The 22,617-nt window shown below is 46.8% G+C and overlaps 1 protein-coding gene across 2 annotated transcripts in view; it reads right to left on the bottom strand.

Moving 5' to 3' along the window:
* Nucleotides 1-22,617, bottom strand: part of CRACR2A (calcium release activated channel regulator 2A) — a 138,875-nt gene that overhangs the window by 53,762 nt on the left and 62,496 nt on the right. For both annotated transcript variants that reach the window (XM_070407574.1, XM_070407573.1), the window contains 2 exons: nucleotides 21,726-21,909; nucleotides 17,239-17,385 (listed from right to left, as the gene is read on the bottom strand). In XM_070407574.1, coding sequence (XP_070263675.1) covers nucleotides 17,239-17,385; nucleotides 21,726-21,909 — 331 coding nt within the window. The remainder of the gene's footprint in view (nucleotides 1-17,238; nucleotides 17,386-21,725; nucleotides 21,910-22,617) is intronic.

Consider the following 22,617-nt stretch of genomic DNA (forward strand, 5'->3'; position numbering starts at 1 on the left):
AATAAGAGAATATACTGGTAAGGTATTTACTTTACAAAATCAATTAACCTTCCTTTTGTAACCAAAAACACTATCAATTCTATGTAAAGTCTATGGGAAGCATGTGTATTTATTTGTAGGACACACACTCTACATTCATCTCTTAACTTAAGCCTGCTGGTGGATGGTTTCAAGTACTGTACATATTTAATGTACTTTTTGCCTGATTAATGTGTTAGGACACAAAATAAGTCTTAACAAATTCAAGAACATGGAAAACATACCAAACATCATCTGGGATCATAATGGCATGAAACTAGAAATCAACTATAATAAAAAACACACACTAAAAACATTCAAACACATGGAGGCTAAGTAGCATGTTATTGAACAATGACTAGGTTACCAATGAGATTGAGGAAAAAAATTAAAATTACTTGAAAATAAATGGAAATGAACATACAACAAACCCAAATCTCTGGCACACAGTGAAAGCAGTCCCAAGAGGGACATTCATAGCATTATAGGCCTACTTCAAGAATCAAGAAAAATTTCAAATAAACAATCTAACCCTATACCTAAAAGAACTAGGAAAAGAACAAGGAAAACCCAGGGTAAACAAAGGAAGGAAATAAAGATCAGAGTGGAAATAATGAGAGTCTAAAAAAGTGATACAAAAGATCAATGAAACCAAGAGTTGGTTCTTTGATAGATAAACAAGATTGATGAGCCGGGCCAGCACGGCTCAGTGGTTGAGTGTTGACCTAAGAACCAGGAGGCCACAGTTCTATTCTCATGTCAGGGCACCTACCCAGATTACGTGTGGGACGTGCAGGAGGCAGCCAATCAATGATTCTCTATCATCATTAATGTTTCTATCTCTCTCTCCCTTTCCTTCCTTTCTGAAACCAATAAAAAATATATTTAAAAAATTGATGAACCTTTAGCTAGAACTCACCAAGAAAGAAAAAGAGAGGACCCAAATAAAATCAGAAATGAAAGAGGCTGACATCACAAAAATACAAGGATTATAAGAAAAAACTATGACAATTATGTGCCAACAAATTAGACAATGGGGGCAAAATGGACAAATTCTTAGAAACATACAATCTTCCAAAACTCAATCAGGAAGAATCAGAAAACTTGAGTAGGCCAATAACAACTAATGAATTTGAGCAGTAATTTTAAAACACCTGGCAAAGAAAAGTCCTGGACCCGATGGCTTCACAGACAGATTTTTACCAAACTTTTAATCTTTTTTAAAAATATATTTTATTGATTTTTTACAGAAAGGAAGGGAGAGGATATAGAGTTAGAAACGTCGATGAGAGAAACATTGATCAGCTGCCTCCTGCACACTCCCCACTGGGGATGTGCCTGCAACCAAGGTACATGCCCTTGACTGGAATTGAACTCGGAACCCTTTCAGTCCGCAGGCCAACGCTCTATCCATTGAGCCAAACTGGTCAGGTTTACCAAACTTTTAAAGAAAAACTAACACCTATCTTCCTCAAACTGTTCCAGAACAATTAAGAGGAGGGAAGTCTTCCAAACTTTTATGAGGCCAGCATTATCCTAATTCCCAAACCAGATAAAGACACTACAAAGAAAGAAAATTAGATGCTAATATCCCTGGTAAACATAGTTACTAATATCCTCATCAAAATATTAGCAAACTGGATCCTGCAATACATTAAAAAGATAATACACCATGATCAAGTCGGGCTTATTCTGGGGATGCCAGGCAGGAACAATATCTGCAAATCAATAAACGTGGTACATCACATAAACAAAATGGAAAATAAAAATCATATGACCATACCAATAGATGCAGAAAAAGCACTTGATAAAATCCAACATCCATTTATGATCAAAACTTTCAGCAAGGTGCAAATAGAGGAATCATCTCTCAACATAATAAAGGCCATATATGAAAAACTACAGCCAATATAATACACAGTGGGCAAAAACTAAAAGCATTTTCCTCAAGATCAGGAACTAGACAGGGATGTCTGTTTTCATCACTTTCATTCAACATAGCGCTGGAAGTCCTAGTCACAGTGATCAAACAAGAAGAAAAATGAAAGGCAGCCAAATTTGAAAGGAGGAAGTAAAACTGTTATTATTCACAGATGACATGACATTATACATAGAAAACCCTAAAGACTCCACCAAAAAAGTACTGGATCTAATAACTGAATTTGGCAAAGTAGCAGGATACAAAATTAATATCCAGAATTTGATGGCATGCTTATTCACCAATAATGGACTTTCAGAAAGAGAAACTAAGAAAACAATCCCATTTACTATTGCAACAACAACAAAAAAGTACCTAGGAATAAACTTAACCAAGGAGGTAAAAGACTAGTAATCAGAAAACTATAGGACATGAAGAAAGAAATAGAGGCAGATGCAAACAAGTTGAAGTATACGATGTTCATGGATTGGAAGAATTAACATCATTAAAATGTCCATACTACCCAAGGCAATCTATAGGTTTAACACAATTCCTATTAAAATACCAATGATATATTTCACAAACCTAGAACAAACATTTCAAAAATTTATATGGAACCAAAAAAGACCCCAAAATAGCCTCAGAAATCTTGAGGAAGAAGAACAAACTTGGAGGGATCATAATACTGAATATAAAGTTATACTACAAAACCACTGTAATCAAAATAGCCTAGCACAGGCACAAAAACAGGCATATAGATTAATGGAACAAAACAGAGAGCCCAGAAATCAACCCATGACTTTATGGTCAATTAATATTTGACAGAGGAGGCAAGAGCATGCAATGGAGTAAAAACATCTATTCAATAAATGGTATTGGGATAACTGGACAGGTACAGGCAAAAAAAAAAAAAATGAAACTAGACCACAACTTACATCATACATAAGAATAAACTCAAAATGGATAAAAGACTTAAATGTAAGTCATAAAACCATAAAAATCATCAAGTAAGCATAGGCAGTAAAATCTCAGGCAATATTTTTGCTAATATGTCTCCAAGAGCAAGGAAAATACAGGAAGAAATAAACAAATGGGACCGCGAAAAAGCTTCTGCACAGCAAAAGAAACCATCAACAAAACAAAAATGGAACCCACTGTATGGGAGGACATATTCAGCAATGATTCATCTGATAAGGGGTTAATCTCCAAAATATATGAAGAACTTGTACAACTCAACACCAGGAAGACAAACAATCCAATTAAAAAATGGACAAAAGACCTGAATAGTAACTTCTCCAAAGAGGACATACAGATGGACAATAGGCATATGAAAAAAATGCTCAACATTACTAATCATCAGAGAGATGCAAATGAGATATCACCTCACCCCTATCAGAATGGCTACCACCAATAAATCAACAAACAACAAGTGCTGGTGAGGATATAGAGAAAAGGGAACCCTAGTACACTGCTGGTGGGAATGCAGACTGGGGTGGCCATTATGGAAAACAGTATGGAGTTTCATCAAAAAATTAAACATGGAATTGCCATTTGATCCAGTGATCCCACTTCTAGGCATATATCCTAAGAATCCCTAAACACCCATCAGAAAGAATATATGCACCCTTATATATTGTAAATAATGCTGCTATATGTTCATATCAGCATTATTTACAATAGCCAAGATTTGGAAATAGCCCAAGTGCCTATCAGTAAAAGAGTGGATAAAAATGCTCTGGTACATTTACACAATGGAATACCACATGGCTGTAAAAATGAAGGAACTCTTACCCTTTACAACAGCATGCATGGACCTGGAAATTATTACGCTGAGCAAAATAAGCCAGTCAGAGAAAGACAAATACCATATGATCTCACTACTATGTGGAATCTAGTGAACAAAATAAGTTCACAAACAAAATTGAACCAGAGGCATGGATACATGGAACAGACTAACAAATGTCAGAGGGGAGAGGGGTAGGGGAGATGGAGTTAAAGGAAGGTGAAGGGATTAGCTAAAGAGTATATGCATAGCCCATGGACACAAACAACAGTGTGGTGAAGTCCAAGGGATTGAGACGGTGGGGACTGAGTGGAGGTGGGCGAAGGTGGAGGGAGGGAGTTGGGAGACATTTGCAATAGTGTCAGCAATAAAAATAATAATATGCATACCTAATATGAAGGGTAGCCTATAGACTGTATTTAATCATTCCTATTGAAATGCATTCTCTGATTCTCCAGAAGCCTGTGGACCCCATTTTAAGATGCTCCTCTACAATTCCTTCAGATTTCAGCCAAGGAGCAAGTAGAAACTGCAGGGGAATCATGCAGCAAGTTGGTGTATGTGGTATGAAGACATGTGCAGGATGAGGAGGCATTAGGGAACAGAAGACATGGGGAAGGACACGAGCTGGGTCCCTCAGTAGAGCAGAGTAAATGTGGAAAGAGAGATCTATAATATCACTACGAACATTAAAAAGTACTGCTTATGCCCTTCATAAAGCAACAATCTGGGTAATATAATTTAGACTTCTGGAATGGCCTCTGCACACCAGGAATTTAGCACCTACAAGCACCAAGTCCAATGCTAAGGGGGCAAGGAGGAAAGAAACAGGCAGGAGCCTCACACCATGAAGTAGACCCCAGCCCACAGTGCCTTGCTGGGCTCCAGCTGACAGTGACTCTGACCACAGAGCCCTGACTGGAGGGAAGTGGAGGAAGCTGCCTGGTCTGGTGGTGGGGAGGATGGTAGAGTTGTTGGGGGAAACGTTAAGAAGGCTGAGTCCAGGAAAGGGAGATTTTCCATAGTGAGGGGAAGAGCAACAATTATGTACTGAGGACACCATATGGGCAGGGAGAGACCTGAAAAAATGAGTCTTCCTGAAGGCCAGTACAAAAATCTCAGATCCAACCTAGAGCACGGAATGTCAGCCAGGTGTCTGCCTGTGGCAGGTGCCCCCTCTCTAAAGGAGGAGCATAAATGTCTGTGTGTGTGTGTGTGTGTGTGTGTGTGTGTGTGTGTGTGGTAGTGGAGACTGGAGGATGGGATGTATGGGGAGAAGGCAGAGGTGGGGAAATACTGATTCTCATGAAATGAAGGCTTAGGTTCTGCGAGGCCTTTACAAGGTAAATTAAAGGGAACTAACTGGAAGGTGAGAGGTAGTTAGCAATAATTTACGCTGCAAACTTCCCAAAGGTGTTGTGTGAAAATTAATTAACCTTCACAAAGTGCTTTGCACACTGAGAGTTAAGGTACCACACTAGAGTAAAGCATTAATACTCCATACCACAGGCCAACACCTTCCTGCTCTAGAATGTTAAATATTATTTTCCTTGTTCCCTCTCTCCTTTGCCTTCATTCAGGAACAAAATCCATTCGGAGTTCAGAGGTCTCAGAAAGCTTCTAGGTTCTCGCCCTAACCGGTTTGGCTCAGTGGATAGAGCGTCAGCCTGAGGATGCAAGGGTCCCAGGTTCGATTCCAGTCTCGGGCATGTACCTTGGTTGTGGGCACATCCCAGTGGGGAGTGTGCAGGAGGCAGCTGATCGATGTTTCTCTCTCATCGATGTTCCTAACTCTCTATCCCTCTCCCTTCCTCTCTGTAAAAAATCAATAAAATATATTTTGGAAAAAAAAAAGTACCTTCTCTCTTCCCTAAATGAAGGTATAGTTTTGATCTTGGACAGAACAAGTGACATTTCTCTATATTTTAGATAAATTTCAGAAGCTTGAACTCAAGGCAGAGCTTCAGAAATGGCCACCGGCTGTGGAGAGTGATCATCCTTATTTCATGGCTTCTATGTGCGGGCAATGGCCTGATCAATGTCTCCTGGTGGGTACAGTCTGGTGAAAAGCAGATGCAACGGGGAAAGAACTCCTCCCCTCCCCATCACAGACTCTGAGCTTAAAAAGCTCATGTATTCCACCTCCTTTGTTGTGCATGCGAAGAAAATGAGGATCAAAGCAGTGACGGGACCAACCTGTGGTCCCCCAGATTCCCTGGGTCAGAGTAGGGGAGAACCCAGGCCTCAACTCCCAACCTTATGTCCCATCTCCAGCAGCACACTGTCTTCCCTAAAACTGAAAAATCCCTACATTTGCATTTAGGATCGTCAATGATCCAAATCCCATCTAGAGCTTGTCAAGTGTGGAATGAGCAGACACTGGAGTGAGGAATGGAGCCAGCTGACTGCACTACAGGACTGGGGAGGCCAAGATCATGGCCAAGGCCTGACTCCCTTCCCCACATCTTTCCCACCTCCACCACATATGCACTGATCCCAGAGTGAAAAAGTCTCAATGGGTTTTCTATTTGCCAGAGAAGAAAATGGAAGCAAAGTTCAGCCTCAGCCAGCTTTGTGGTTGAGATGAGAATGTGAGGGTTTCAGACTCACCACTGCCCCCTGCCACCTTCTTCAGGCAGTTGCAGTCTCTACACAGCAAGAAGAAGCTCTTACTAGAAAATTCGTATTTACAATTTTCTTGTTTTCCTGAAAATAGTCTCTCTAGGACTCTCTAATTGTATGTCTGTCTCTCTTCCTCTCTCTCATGCACCCACATGCACATATGATTAGAGTAGAGCTTAATAAAAGGAAAACAAGAATTTGTAGAAAATTCTGCAAAGACTGTGAAACTACCAATTGAATTTTCAAGATGGATGGTTTCTCCCTAATTAGATTCTGCTGTCTTGTATAAACCAACTTTACAGCTTTATCCCATCCTATAAAGCAAACCATTTTTCATTAGCTAGGTTTACAAACGATGCCCATGGAGCATGCAGAGCACAAACAGTCCTCACCTTTCCACTTGCTCTCAGGGCGATGTTAACAGCATGCTGCTGCCTCAGATAATAATCTATACTAATAAAAGGGTAATATGCTAATTAGACCGGGAGAGGGGGAGGGCAGTTGGGAGCAATCAGGCCAGCAGGGGGTGGCAGTTAGGGGCAAGCTGGCCAGCAGGGAGGTGCAGTTGGGGGCAAGCAGGCTGGCAGGTAGGGTCAGTTGGGGGCAAGCAGGCTGGCAGGTGGGGTCAGTTGGGAGCAAGCAGGCTGGCAGGGAGAGGCAGTTGGGGGTGAGCGGACTGGCAGGGAGGGCTGTTGGGGCGAACAGGCTGTCTGTCTAGGGCAGTTGGGGGTAATCAGGCCAGCAGGGGGGTAGTTGGGGGCAATCAGGCCAGCAAGGGGGGGGACAGTTGGGGGCAAGCAGTCTGGCGGGGGGACTGTTGGAGATGAGCAGTCTGGCAGGGGCAGGGGACTGTTGGGGATGAGCAGACCGGCAGGGGGGGGTAGTTGGGGGCAATCAGGCTGGCAGGGCGAGACAGTTGAGGGCAAGCAGTTTGGCGGGGGTGGGGGGGAGTTAGGGGTGATCAGTCCAGAAAGGGGGGCAGTTGGGGGCGATCAGGCCAGCAGGCAGAGTGGTTAGGGGCATTCAGGCAGGTGAGTGGTTAGGAGCCAGCGGTCCCAGATTGCAAGAGGGTGCAGGCTGGGCTGAGGAACACCAACCCCCCCCCCCCCCCCGTCCCCCGCCGCTGTGCACAAATTTTGTGCACTGGGCCACTAGTACACCAATAAAATGCAGGCACCTGATTAAGCCATAGCCTTATCACCTTGAGCCCTTCCTGAGAACTTACCTTTACTCTCAGAGAAAGAGTAAAATTACAGATAGAAGGGCACCCTGGTGTACCTTCTGCAGGTTGTTACATTCTGGAAGGACAAGCTAGAGCAGCATTTCTCAAAGTGTAGTCTGTGGCCTGCCTGCATCAGAACACCGGGGGGGGGGGGGGGCGCGGGCGGGGGACAAAGATGCACATTGTAGAGCCCCTCCACAAGACACACTGACTTAGACTCTCTGTGGAAGGGATTAGGAATCTACCTTTTAATCAAGATTCTCTGGTCATTGTGAAGCAAACTAGCATTCAAGAATGGCACAGCTAAGGCTCTTCCCAGGTGGCCAGATGTTCTTCCTCAGCCTAAATTGTATCCTTCATGCTAAATGCAAAGTTCTCTGAGCCTCTGCACTGTGGACACAGAGGAGAGTGGCACAGTGGCCATCTAACCCCACCCCCTTGGAGAGAAGTAGAGGCACGGATGGAGCATTCCTCACTTTGGAAGGCAGCTATGCTCACCACTATACCACCAACGCAACATTCCTCACTTTGGAAGTTCAGCAGCTGAACTGGGTTTTAGCCTCAGGTTCCTGCATTTGACCTTGCCCCCCACCTCACCCCACAGGACTGTGGCTACTTCCCGGTGGACATGCAATAGAGTCAAACATTGTACCCAGGCTTCCAACTCAACTCTGAGATTTCCTCAACCTCTGCTTCCAGGACAACATGCAGGTTTAAAAAGTATCCATGGCAGTGAGGTAAGGAGGGCCCTGGGTTATTTCTGACACTGCTGCAGAAATTGGGTCTCCTGACATCAGCTTTTAAGAGTTATCCCAGGTATTCAACTTAGCTGCATCCTCCTACCCCCCACCACCTGGAGGTGAGCCTGGAGAGGAAGCTGAGGGACCTGTTTCACTCACTGCAGCAAAACTCTAACCCTGGGGCATGGACCAGCCTGGGGAGTTGGGACAGGAAGTTCATGCCCTGCTTGACCTGGTTGAGGCCAGATTTCCCCCGAGGTCAATCCCATCTCCTCTGGGCCCAGTGGGAGAAAGAAACGAGGTGTGTGGTTTGGAAAAGGAGGAAGAAGCAGAGGCCACAGCTGCCAATGGCAACGCTGTCTAGTGTTTCAACAGCATGGGAATTTTCTGGCTGGTTCTGTGGCAGAGTTTTTATGGGTATGAGCTCAGCCTCATCACTGTAATTGTAAACTCCTCAGAGATAGGGACTCTGTGTTCTATTTGCTTAACTCAGAGCCTGGCACAGAATAAGTGATCGTTAAATGTAGGCTAACTGAGACACGTGGATCGTATCCCTGGTGCCTGGCCCTGAGCTGGACACACAGGGGTAATGACCTGAGCTCTCATTACCATCTCTGGGACAGGTGCGCATTTCCCAGGTGGAATTGAAATGTGATTCCCTGTACTGGAAGGGAGCTGTGGAGGAGCCTGGGAGGTGCTTGAGACTCCTCAGGGTTCCCCAACTCCAGCCTGAATTGGGCCATTGCTCAGCGCTTCCTTCCTCTTCCTTCACAAGCACCTTTCTCTTGCTCCCACACACAAGCCCAAGCCTGCCCAGAACCATTTAACTTCACCCTGAGCCATTTGTAAAGAATCCCACTGAAATATTCTACATCCCACTGGGGATACCGGTTTCCTGTTTGACTTCTGGATTCTAACAGCCCTTATAGATCACCTAGTCCAGTCATAACCCAAAGTGAGATGTGACCAACCTTTTCTTTTTTTGTCTTGAAGAGAAGAGAATAAAAGAGACTTTAATAGAAAATGTCAAAGCATGAGCACTATTTCACAAAACTTGTTTCCATTAAACACATGTGTATGGAAGTTACAAAAGCAAACGCATTCCCTTCTAGAGAGTTACAACCACAAAGTTTGAAAAACACCAATCACATTCTCTCACATTACTAATAAGGAAACTAAAGCACAGAGAGGTAAAGCAACTCGCCTAAGCTCATACAGCTGGTCAGTGGCAGTGCCTAGGCAAGAACTCAGGTTTCTCCTGTCCTGTTGCAGTGCTCTGGTTCTGCACCCAGAAAACACCCCTGAATGGGACTGGCAAAAAAGCACAGTGAATCCCCACCCCCACCCCCAGAGTTCCCCAGCCAGGAATGGGCCTTCATCAGCTGACCTCAGGTTGGGGAGCTGGCAGGGATATCCACAAATGATGGGCTCAGAGGCCTAGAACCTTTGGCTGAGCTAGTTTTGCATGTGTAGCCATGACTGCCCTTGACATTCATCTTAAAACTTCTTAAGCAATAACTAAATCAGGGCAAAAGTGCTACTGGAGGCCACTTTAAGATGGATGTGAGGGCTAAGAGGCTCTGCAGCAGGTCAGGAGCACAGGCCTCTCTCTGCAGGAGTGTGGGCAGCAGAGAAATACCCTGCAGGTAGGATTCCAGGCCATGGGCTGGGTCCATTCAGACTGCGATTACCCTCACCTCCTTAGAGAACAAGAGTGCCATCCTCTCTGGGGGTTGGGGGTTATCTGACTCCTGGTGTGATCAATGCTGTGGTCAGAGGCGAGTTGGGGTGTAGTGACGATCAGAAACTAAACCAATCTCCTCATTTTACAGGTGAGAAAACCAAGGCTCAGATAGGCCCAGAGAATTGAGCAAGGTCACAGAGCAAGCTGTTTGGAGAGCCACACATGACTCAAACTCAAGCTCCTCATTCCCAGCCTCCCACTTCTCAAACCCATGTCCAAAGCACCTGGACATCCTGCTAAAATGCAGATTCAATAGAACTGGGGCAAGGCCTGGGATTCTGCATTCCTAAGAAATTTCCAGGTAATGCCAATGCTGTTGGTCCATGGACCACACTTTGAGTAACAAGGTTCAATGACAGGGTAAAGGGATCCTTAATGTCACCTCCAATTATATCAAGGCTTCAACTCTCCACCTCAACCTGGCAAATCCTCTAAGACTGACAAACATTTAAAACAATAAACATTATTATTTTAACATTCATTGAATACTTATGTACTTGCACTATTCTAAATGCTTACATGTATTATCACATTTAATCCTCAGAACTCTGAGATGGATATGATTATCATCCCAATCTCTCTCTCTCTCTCTCTCTCTCTCTCTCTCTCTCTCTCTATATATATATATATATATATATATGAAATATGTATATATGTGTACATATATATATGAAATAATATGCAAATGAGGTCAGGACTCCATAACAGTCACGACCAGTTCAGGAGGAGGGGCCAAGCGTGGCCCTGAACCTGAGAGAACAATATGCAGGTATGGCCCAGACCCTCAGAGATCAACACAGAGGGCATCTGCTCTGAGCCTCCAATGTGGCTGGGGGCAGGCCCCCAGTGGATACACACACACACACACACACACACACACACACACAAGGTGCCTGCTCTGAGCCTCCGTGGCCAGACTGAGGCTTAGACCCACTCCCCACGGGGCCTAAGCCATCACTAGGACATCCCCTGAGGGCTCCCAGACTGTGAAAGGGGTCAGGCTGGGCTGAGCGACCCCCCCACCCCCAGTGCACAAATTTTATGCACTGGGCCTCTAGTCCTATCTAATAAAAGAGTAATATGCAAATTACCCATCACTCTAAGACAAAGATGGCAGCACCCACAGCCAATAGAGGGGAATATGCAAATTGCTGTCATTCCTTGACAAAGATGGTGGCGGCTGGGGCAGAATGCCAGAGGGCCTCTGGGCCTGCTTGGTCGCCGCTGCCGCAGGGGGGGAGGAGCAGAGACACAAGCCTTCAAGGGGGCCTGGCACCCAGCAGCTCCAAGCCCTGCAACCGCGGCAGCGCTGGGGCCACTGGGGCCAGAGGAGCAGAGACACAAGCCCGCAGGGGGGCCAGCACCCAACAGCCCCAAGCCCCAGAGCCACTGGGGCTGCAGCAGAGACACAAACCCCCACTGTGGAAAGGGAGATAAACTATCATAACTTTATCTCCCTTTCCACAAGATGAGAAAACTGACCCTGATTTATTTAGTGATATGGCCCACACCTTTCTACAAGCACAGGGTATGTAATGACCACTCCCAGGAAGGTCTGGTCAGAATACTGTCTCCAGGGAATAACACTACTGTGGCAAATCATTTAAGAGGAAACAAGCTTTTGTTGGGTTTATTCTGAAGGTCAGAGAACAGGCCACCCCAACATATGCTGTGTTGTTATATTGATGTTCTTGAGCTGCAGATGCTTGAAAAACAGCAAATGCAAGGAGAGGCTTTCACTGAAGTCTCCTGATCTGCCTAAAATCGGACCCCCCAAAAGGTTCCCTTGATGGGAAAAGTGTCATCAGCCAGTGAAGACTGACTCCTGTCACAAGACAGGAGACTAGAAGTTGACATTACACCCAAACTTTGTTACAAACTATCTCCCCCCACTCCCATTTATGCTTCCTAAAAATCATGTACTCTCCTCTAAGAGGCCTACATTTCCTGTCCCCTCTCCCTAGGAAGAAGGTATTTAAATCTGGATTCTAAGCCATCTTGGGGAGTTATTCATTTTTCTCTGGGATCTCCCACATATACATGAGGTACACATGTTAATAAACTTTTGTTTTTCTCTTGGTAATCTCTCTTTCATTACAAGGGCCTCCGCTAAGAACTCAGAAGGGTAGAGGAAAACTATTTTTCCTCCTCTATAATTCTATCTCAGGAAATCAAGCCCCGGGCTGAACAGTGAGGTTGGCTCAAGTGCCAAGCAGTCCTGGCTGAGAGAAGGGAAGCTTCTAGGGGGAAATCAATGATACTGGCATCAAAGTAGGACAGAGGGCACATGCATGGTTGCTGGTGGGGGTTTAAAGTGGTTCAACATTTTTGGAGGATGATTTGGCAAAATCGATAGAAATGTTCAAGGTACATCCAAGAGTCTTCTTCTAGGAATCTCATCTGCTGAGATAAAGTATGAGTGCATAAGCCCTGGTCAGAACCCAGGATGCTACTGCGGGCTCCCCTTCTATGATAGGAAAACCTGCTAACAACCTGCATTTTTAGGACAAGGTGGCATCTAACTAATACAAGGGTGCTATGCTAATTAGACTGAACATCTTCCAGACAACCTTCTGGATGTCCTTCTGGACAAAGCCATGGTGGCAGGGCTGAGGCAGAGGAGGTTAGAGGTGATCAGGCAGGCAGGGGAGAACAGTTAGGAGGATCAGGCCAGCAGGAGAGAGCCATTAGGGGGATCAGGCCGGCAGGCAGGTAAGCGGTTTGGAGCCAGCAGCCCCAAGGGTTCCCGGATTGGAGAGGGTGCAGGCCAGGCTGAGGGACACCCCCCCCGCTCCCATGCACGAATTTCGTGCACCAGGCCTCTAGTCCTATATAATAATAGAGAAACATGTTAATTAGCCATAACTCCGCTACCCTTCCCATTGGCTAATCAGCGAGATATGCAAATTAACTGCCAACCAAGATGGCGGCCGGCAGCCAGGCAGCTTGAAGCGAACAGGAGGCTTGTTTGCTTCAGTGATGGAGGAAGCCAACGTTCCCCGCCTGCCGCTGCCGGCCTCTGAGCTTTCAGTTTAAGAAACATTGTTACAATTATAGAAGCTAAAAAAAAAAAAACAGAAACCTGCTTTCAGCCAGCCAGGCCTCAGAGCTGGAGTTGAAACAGTGTTTCTATTATAGAACCCAAACAAACCAGATACCTGCTTTCAGCAGCCGAGGTCTCAGAGCTGGAGCTGAGCCTCAGAGAGAAAGCCGGCTCTCAGTTCCAGGGACAGCCATAGAAAGTAAATAAATCCAAGAATAAAAAAAAAAAGAAAAAAAGGAGAGGTTTGGAGCTTCAGTCGCCCGCCAGCCTGAAAACGGCCCTCAGCCCCTCACCCAGACTAGCCAGGCACCCCAGTGGGGACCCCCACCCTGAAGGGGGTGTGACCAGCGGCAAACAGCCATCATCCCCTCATCCAGGCTGGCCAGGCACCCCAGTGGGACCCCCACCCTGAAGGGGGTGTGACCAGCGGCAAACAGCCATCATCCCCTCACCCAGGCTGGCCAGGCACCCCAGTGGGGACCCCCACCCTGATCCGGGACACCCTTCAGGGCAAACCAGCCGGCCCCTACCCATGCACCAGGCCTCTATCCTATATAGTAAAAGGGTAATATGCCTCCCAGGACCGGGATCAGCAGAGCCGCGAGGCCTCCTGGCACCAGGATCAGCAGAGCCTCCCAGCACCGGGATCAGCTGAGCAGCGAGGCCTCACTGCCCCTGTGTCAAGCGGAGCCGCGAGGCCTCCCAGCACTGGGATCAGTGGAGCCATGAGGCCTCCTGGCCCCTGGACCAGCGTGACAGGGGGCAGAGCCCAAACCCCCTGATCGCCCTGCAGCTCTGTGTGTGACAGGGGGAGGGGCCACAACCCCCTGATCGGCCCTGCTCTGTGCCTGATAGGGGGGAGCTCCCCAACCTTCTGATTGGCCCTGCTCTGTGTGTGACAGGGGGTGGTGCCCCCACCCCCCCATGGGCCCTGCTCTGTGTGTGACGGGGTGGAGCCACAACCTCCCCATCGGCCCTGCCCTGAGTGTGACAGGGGGGAGCTCCCCAACCCACTGATCAGCCCTGCTCTGTGGCTGACAGGGGGCAGCGCCCCAACTCCCTGATCGGCCCTGCTCTGTGCATGACAGGGGGTGGCGCAGCAACCTCCCCATCGACCCTGCCTTGAGTGTGACAGGGGGTGGTGCCCCAACTCCCCAATCGGCCCTGCTCTGAGCCCAACCAGGGGCTGCACCTAGGGATTGGGCCTGCCCTCTGCCACCAGGGAGCAGGCCTAAGCCAGCAGGTTGTTATCTCCGGAGGGGTCCCAGATTGTGAGAGGGCACAGGCTGGGCTGAGGGACCCCCCCACCCCGAGTGCACAAATTTTTGTGCACCGGCCCTCTAGTATATACAGAAAAGCCTAAGTGACTGTTAGACCGTTTGACCATTCAACTGATAGCTATGATGCACACTGACCACCAGGGGGCAAATGCTCAACGCACAGGCATGGAAACATGAAACAGACTGATTAATCTCAGAGAGTAGTGGGTAGAGGGGAGGGCAGGAAGAGATTAACCAAAGATCCTATACGCATACTAGAGGCCTGGTGCACAGATTCATACACTGGTGGGGTCCCTCGGCCTGGCCTGGGGTTATCAGGCCAAAACCGGCTCTCCGATATCCCCTGAGGGGTCCCGGATTGCGAGAGGGCGCAGGCCAGTCCAAGGGACCCTACTGGTGCACAAATCCGTGCACTGGGCCTCTAGCTTTATAGATAAGGAAGCTGAGATTTGGAGAGTTTAAGTAACTTGCCTAACTCACACAGCTAGTAAGTGGCAGAGCCAATGTTCAAACTCAGATCTTTCTGGCTCATGGGTTAATCAGCTACAGATTATATGGAAATGTATCCTCAATGCTCCTTTCTCTGAGCCTTGGGGGCCTCTCCCCAGAAGGCTCATGACATTGCTCAGTCAAACCAGGTCCCCCCAACACTAGTTGGTCACAACTTTCTCATAACTCGGGGTCCTAAAGGTCCTATGTGTACCAGTGGACCTCGACAAGTTATCTTTAGCGCTAATGTGAGGGTCGGTGGCACAGAGCTCGGGTAATATATGGCAGCTGACCTGCACAGTAAGACACAAGGTGATCTCTTTTTTAATTAGGGGCTTGCAAGCTTTCACTAAGGCCATGTCCACACAGACTCTGAAACACTGCCCTCAGGAGGCTGTGCTGGGCACCAGGAAGCTTGTGGGGAAGTATCTGCACGGCTGGGGGTGTGGTCTGTGTTGGAATTACTGAGGATTCCTATGGAATATAGGCGGGTCTCCAGGTGGGGACGAGTCTGTGGCTAAGGAATGGGGGAGGGCCACCTCTGCATGCTTCTGAGCGCTACCCAAATGCAGCCATGCATTTTGGCCGCACATTCAGGATTGTGCATCATCTGTAGTTACACTATGTTTCACAGCGCACGAGCTCACTGCTGTAATATACATGCAATGGCTGTGTACAAGCACAGCACCCAAATGGCACACTCATTCCCTTACTACAGGTGAATAGGTTGGTCCTGCATCTGTGGCCAACAGGTGCCTAGCTGAATTTCATTTGACTCCTAAGCAGCCTCTTCAGGTGTTGGTGTTCACTGGCCTATTCCTGCCTCCTCCAGGAATCCTAGAAATTGCTAGTTACCTGGAGAGGCCCTGAGGGCAAAGAGGGCAGCAGGAGAGACACGAGCTATGATGGCAGAGTGTGATCAGAAGGGGAATTCAGTGAACCAAAGGCCAGTCCAGAGTTGGGAGGGTAGGTTCAGTATGCTGGATCCTTCCTGTCCAGAGTAGGTAGAGTGGTTTTCCAACTGGTCTCCGGGCCAGGCTGTCTCCCTCTGAACCCCAGCTCTGCCACTTACAAGATGTGTATTCTGGTGCTTGTTACTTAACCTTTCAGTCCCTTGATTTCTTCATCTGTGATGTGAATAAAAATAAATCCAAATGAGCCCTCACTGGGTGACTGCCGGGAGCCGGTCCATCCTTGCTGTTTCAAGGGACCTGGCATATATGGCATACTGTTCTTAATATGTTTGCTCACCTTCTTGGCGCTATGTGTTTTAACCAAGGTCACCTCTCTGAGAAAGGTTGTTTCCCCAGGTAGGGATTTTTCCCTGAAGTTAGGGAGGGGATAAAACCCCTTAACTAAGTGCCAGGCGGGTAGTTAATCACTTTAACTACAAACAATCACACTTAAGCTACATAATCTTTACTCCCTGGAATGGAGATAAGAAACACCCTAACCTTTGGAATAGAAATTGATAGGATTAAAATCAACTGGTATAAATACAGATGTAACAAGACAACAGAAGACAGATCCAAGACAGAACCTGGACAGAGCTTGGCTGGAGATCCTAGACAAAACCTAGAGACAGGACTAGGCTGGAGATCCAAGACAGAACCTAGACACAGAACCTAGAGACAGAACCTAGCAAGAGAACCTGGCAATAGAACTTAGCTGGAGATCCTGGACAGAGCTTGGCTGGAGATCCTGGCTAGAGTTCCTGGCTAGGCTGCTGATCAACTGAAGGCTGCCTCCATGTCATTCCTTCATCGCCGACTCCGTCCACACCTTTGGGGACCCCTGGACCCGCTGGGGTTGGACCCCAGCAGGTGACTCAGTTGGTTAGAGCATTGTCCTGTGCACCAAAAGGCTGTGGGTTCATTCCCCAGTTGGGGCACATATGGGCAGCAACTAATCATGTTTCTCTCTCTTTCTCTCTCTCTCTCTCTCTCTCTTCTTCTCTCTCTCTTTTTTTCTCTCTCTCTCTTCTTCTCTCTTTCTAAAATAAATTTTAAAAACACACACATATCCTTGGGTGAGAATTAAAAAATAAATTAATTAAAAAGTAAAATAAAATAAATCTAAATGAGCTAGTGTATATAAAGCATTTAGAATAGCGCCTAGCATATGGTGAGGGCCTAATAAATGTGAGCAAGGGCTTATAGATAGATATAGATATATAGATATAGATATAGATTAGATATAGATGATATAGATATAGATATAGATATAGATATAGATATAGATATAGATACAAACACACACACATTATGACAGCAATGGGGCCTCCCACTCTGGCTCCCACTCTTACAGAATATAAGAGAAAGCGCCATTTGCATTCCTGTTTTTCACACAGATGGACAGAGAGCAGCTGAGGGCACCCACTTTCTCAGGGCACACTCCAGTTCGTTCTTCTCCTCGTGGGCTTCTTGGAGCTGGGAGAAGATTCTGGTCAGGAAATCCTCGAAGTTGGACAGTAAGTGAGGCTCATCCTTCTTCAGCTGCAGCCAGAGTTGCTTGACGTCACTTTCACTGCAAGAGGAAAGGAACGTTAATGTTAGAGTAGAAATGAGGCTTTAAGGCAGCAGTTCTCAACCTGTGGGTCGCGAGCCCTTTGGGGGTCGAACGACCCTTTCACAGGGGTTGCCTAAGACCATCGGAAAACACATATATAATTACATATTGTTTTTGTGATTAATCACTATGCTTTAATTATGTTCAATTTGTAACAATGAAAATACATCCTGCATATCAGATATTTACATTACGATTCATAACAGTAGCAAAATTACAGTTATGAAGTAGCAACGAAAATAATTTTATGGTTGGGGGTCACCACAACATGAGGAACTGTATTAAAGGGTCGCGGTCGCGGCATTAGGACGGTTGAGAACCAATGCTTTAAGGGAACACAGAAGTCCCCAGCTGTGAAACAGGCAGCCAGAAACAGCATCGTCATCATAATGACGACAGTGGCTAACCTTTACCGAGTGCTTGCTGTGTGCATATTAGCTCATTTTATCTCATAGCAACCTCTGTGGCAGGTGCTGCCATCACCCATTTAGAGATGAGGTGACAGATGAGGTGGAAGAGCTATCTCAGACCACTCAGCTGGTAAAGGATGGAGCTGGGAGGCACACTCGGGCTGCCTGGCTCCTGTGTTGACCTCCTCATCTGCCTCACTGGCTGCTTCCACTCCCCTGTCTTTCTCTATGGGCTGGTGGTGCTGAGCGTGCACAGCTGCGTGCTGGGCACATCTCAGATGCCCAGAAGAAGAAAGGAGGACAGGAGTCTGGTGCATGTGAGGACAAAGGCTGTGGAACTACAGGAGAGAGCTTGTCGCCCTTAGAAGGAAGGTCCTCACAGCTGAGAGGGAGAGACATGCCATTTGATGGATGGCAGAAGCAATTGTCACTGCGGGAAAAGGAAGAGAATAGGCAACACCCCACTGGGGCCTGGTGGCAGCAGGAATGACTGACAGGTGAAAGGAGGGGAAGTGGCAAGTCTGAAAGATGTGTGCACCACATGGAAAGACAGAGTCAGGAGGGAAAGAGCAGGCGGAGAGACAAAGACATAGAGGGACATGGCCAGAAACCGCTCCCCCCCCCCAAAAAAAACAGGCCCATAGGGCACATTCATATGTCCATGCACAGCAGCAGAGACACCTAGGGTCATGCTGACCAGCAGGGAGGAATAGGGAGGTGGTGTACACCATGGACCCTGCTCCCCTCTCTGGAGAAACTCAGTAATCTACAGCCAATGATCCCACTGAGCCAGACAGTAATCTGATTTGCACTCCATTAAGTTCTACAACCACTATGATATGAGGGTAGCTATGACTAGAAACCCTCATGATAATGAATAAAATCCTTTGTGCTTATATCACAAGCACCATATTTGAGAAAATTTCCTCAGAACTGGTATTTGATAGTATCATGTTACTAATGTGCCTGGAATATAGATATTACTCTATGAGAAGAGGCCAACTGAGAAATAGACCTACCTCCGGTTAGTTATCTTATCATCTGTCCAATTATCCTTCCCTCCCTCCTTCCTTCTCTTGCTCCATCTCATTCAAGCATTCACCAACTCATCTAGACCACCTGTCCACTCACCCATCTGTCCATCTATTTACCCATCCATCCATCTATCTACTCACTCACCCACTCATTTAGCCACCCACCCACCCATCAATTTATTGATCCACCCATCCATCCATTTATCCACCCACCCATCCACCCATCCACCTAACAAGTATTTATTATCTGTTGAAAAACTAGCATTGAACTGGATGGCATGAAGGAATCTGAGAAACAAATGAAGGAGAGCTAAGGAGCTTCCTTATTTCCCATAATGAGTTCCACACAGAACATGTTGTGGCTATCCACTTTATTATCTGGGCACAATGGATGGGGCACAAAAGTTTCAGAGCTAAAAGGTCTCAGGGTGGCCCTAACCATTTTGCTCAGTGGATAGAGTGTCGGCCTGCGGACTGAAGGGTCCCAGGTTCGATTCCGGTCAAGGGCATGTACCTTGGTTGCGGGCACAACCCCAGTAGGAGGTGTGCAGGAGGCAGCTGATTGATGTTTCTCTCTCATCGATGTTTCTAACTCTCTATCCCTCTCCCTTCCTCTCTGTAAAAAAATCAATAAAAATGTTTTTTTTTTTTAAAAAAAAGGTCTCAGGGTGATGCCACAATGGCCTCTTGTCACTATGACAGGTTGCTCTCCTCATGGGTAACTGCATTATAAAAAGATCCATCTTACTAGCCTAGGTTGGTCTTTTCACATCTGTCAAGTTCGTAATGGAGCCTGACAGAACCACCAATTGGCTAGAACCTCCAGTGAGATTTGCAAACCCATTTGACCCTTTTCCAAAGCTCTTGAACGGCTTATTAATGGCCACATCACCTCCCCTAGATTTCTAGAGAAGAGACAAGTCTTTAAACCCTACGTAAAAAAAAAATAAGCCAGGCACATAAGCAACAAAATCACTCAACCAATCAGACTATCAAAAAAAGGTGGGACTCCAGATGTCCATTCTACACCCAGGGTACTCCTCTGGAAAGATATAGGTGTATGGAGCTAGAAGGGAGTCGGTAGTCAACCTGTCCATCTCCCTGCTTCCAGGACAACACACAAACCATCTTGGTGCTTAAAATCTTAGTCCTCACAGCCTCCTCTATTTCCTTATCTGGAGTCCCACAGTCACAACCCTCCTGCTGAAACTTAAGCCCTCTTCCTTCTTGTTCAACCCCAGTGAGGATGGAAATTGCTGGTCACTATCTTCTATGTATCAATTTTTGTAGGCCACTCTTGAAACCTTCCCCAGAGCCTTCTCTTCTCCAGGAATCTCATGTGACTCAGTTCTGCCTCTGACATTAGTCAGACATCTGGTGAACCCTGGTTTGCGGGCCCTGCCAGGAAGGTGGCTGTTCCGGAAGTGATGGAGGGTAGAGAGGCACCTCTCTGTCATTACAGTCCCTTGGCTCGCCACACTGCCCTCTCCTCCCCCCTCCTCTAGGAGGATGCTTCACGTAGCCACTGACAGTGGTCAGTGTGCTCTGGCCTCTTGTCCCTGGAGAAGATGAGTCAGTTGTCTGACTAACGAGCTTCACACATACCTGCGCCCCCAGCACGCCTGCCTAGCCCACTCCAGTTCTGCAGATCTGCGCCTGCACCAGCCCTCCAGGCCTGAGCAGAGCTGCTGCCGCTGCCACTGTGTCATTTCATTTCCTGGCCAGAGCCTCCCACAGAGCTCTCTCCTAGCCCTCCACCTGTCCTTTCCTTGCCTGGCACAGGTTTTCCCATCTTTTCTCAACTCAGACACAGCCAATCAAATCATTTGCACCGCCTGTCATTTGCTAGAAAATTCACATAGCAACCGACACTTTCTCAGGCCTGCATGTTGTTGCAGGCTCCTTCTCTCCTGCTTCCTCTTTATCACAGTCTCCTCTTCCCAAGCTCAGGACACATCAGCTCCAATCATTAGGCCACTCCCACCCTTCATGAAACACACACCCAACCCAAGACCTATAGACCCCAAAAGGAAAAGGCAAAAGGCAACAGAAATAGGGGGCAGAGTATTCTATGTTTTTCAGGTCACTGTATGGTTTCCATTAGTGATACCATCACTTTATTTTATTTTATTATTTTATTTTATATCATTTTTTAATTCCATGTTAAATGTTAGGGCTCAGATTCTTATGTCTTTCTTCCAAAACACTTTTTGCAAAAAATAGAAAAATAGAGTATTATGTTTTGTTTGAAGTTCCATCTACAATTTCTAGCTGAGCTACTGATTATCCAAGTGGTGGGCTGGTAATACCTGGTTAATTTCCTGCCTCGGCTTCCTGACAGGTTTGGTGTGGCTTGGGATGCAATGTGCAGACACTTCCATATAGGGTGCCTTTGCCAGGAGCATACCACAGGGGGGTGGCCGGGATGCACCGCAGCCCCAGAGAGCCTGGGTTGGCTTCAATGAAGGTGGCAATGCTGGTGAGCTGACGGTGAAGCCTTAGGCAAAATGCAGAGAAAACCACACGGCCTGGCACAGCCCTCTAATGTGTGAGCACTCCTCACTGAGCCTCAGACTATGCTGGTAATGAATAGCAGGAAATGCAGAGAGTGGGAGAGTAGGGAGATAGTTGATTCCCATGAGAAAAAACTGGGAAAAGCAGAGACAGAGCCCCCACACCATGACACACAAACAGGACATTGCAAGGGCAGACTGTATGGGGCAAGTCTTGAAGCTGGCAGCACGGAGCCTGGGGCCTGGCTCTGGGGCTTAACAAACAGTAATGGTTGAATGAAGCAGATACAGAGGTTGCTCCTAGGCTGGATTCCCTCCCCCAAGTCACTGTCACCACTTACTCTTCCAAAACATTTTGGGCTCCAAGTTTGTCCATCAGCATCTGGAACTGGGCTTCCTCATCTTCATCCAGGTCACCCAGATCCTCCTCCGCTCTGGACTGATACACCTTCTCCTCCTGGAGCGGGACCACCTGTTCACCTGCATCTCCCTGACTTGGCTTGCTCTGGCTGAAGAAGAAATGACCTGGGGGATGCATGGTACAAGGGTCTGAATCAGGCAATGCTCACCCAAGAAGACCTTCCCTTTCTCAGTTGCCAAGAATCATTTGAGGTTCATCTGAGAGAAGAAAAAGGGAAACCACCTATAGCAAATATCCTAGGATAACATATTCTGGATTTTGTGTCTTTCCTACTCCCAAGAGACTCTGCCAGAGATGCTAGAATAGAACCTGGGAAAGGCAGAATGTATGGCAGGTACTCTGGCACCTTGGTGGTTCTCAGTCCTTTAAAGTCTGGTTAGAATGCATCTCTTCATTGATTTCTTCTCTAAACAACAAGACCATTCTCTCCATCACACCCCAATGACCCGACCGCCCAGGCTCCATGTTATCATCTACTTGGACCTACCAGCAGCATCGCTATACTTCACATTCGAAAATTACTGTATAGCTTCAGGTGCACTCTTCCCATTCTCATACGGTCTAGTAATACAGCAATCTGTCTTATCTTCCTAAGACCATTGCAAGCTCCTGAAGGTCAGGAAAGGCCTCAGATACTTCACAGTAAACTAAACTAGGGGTCACCTAAGACCATCCTGCACACACAAACTTGTAGGAGCCAGATATACGGTGAAATGTACCTGCTGATTTATCTGATCAGTATCTGCTCTAATCAATATGGGATCAGTCTAATTTGATGGCATAGCTGGTTTTCTTGTCTTCTTCATGGATCT

This window comes from Myotis yumanensis, unplaced genomic scaffold, assembly GCF_028538775.1.
Source record: "Myotis yumanensis isolate MYYU_CA2020_CCGP unplaced genomic scaffold, mMyoYum1.0.hap1 SCAF_3, whole genome shotgun sequence".
Lineage (NCBI taxonomy): Eukaryota > Metazoa > Chordata > Mammalia > Chiroptera > Vespertilionidae > Myotis > Myotis yumanensis.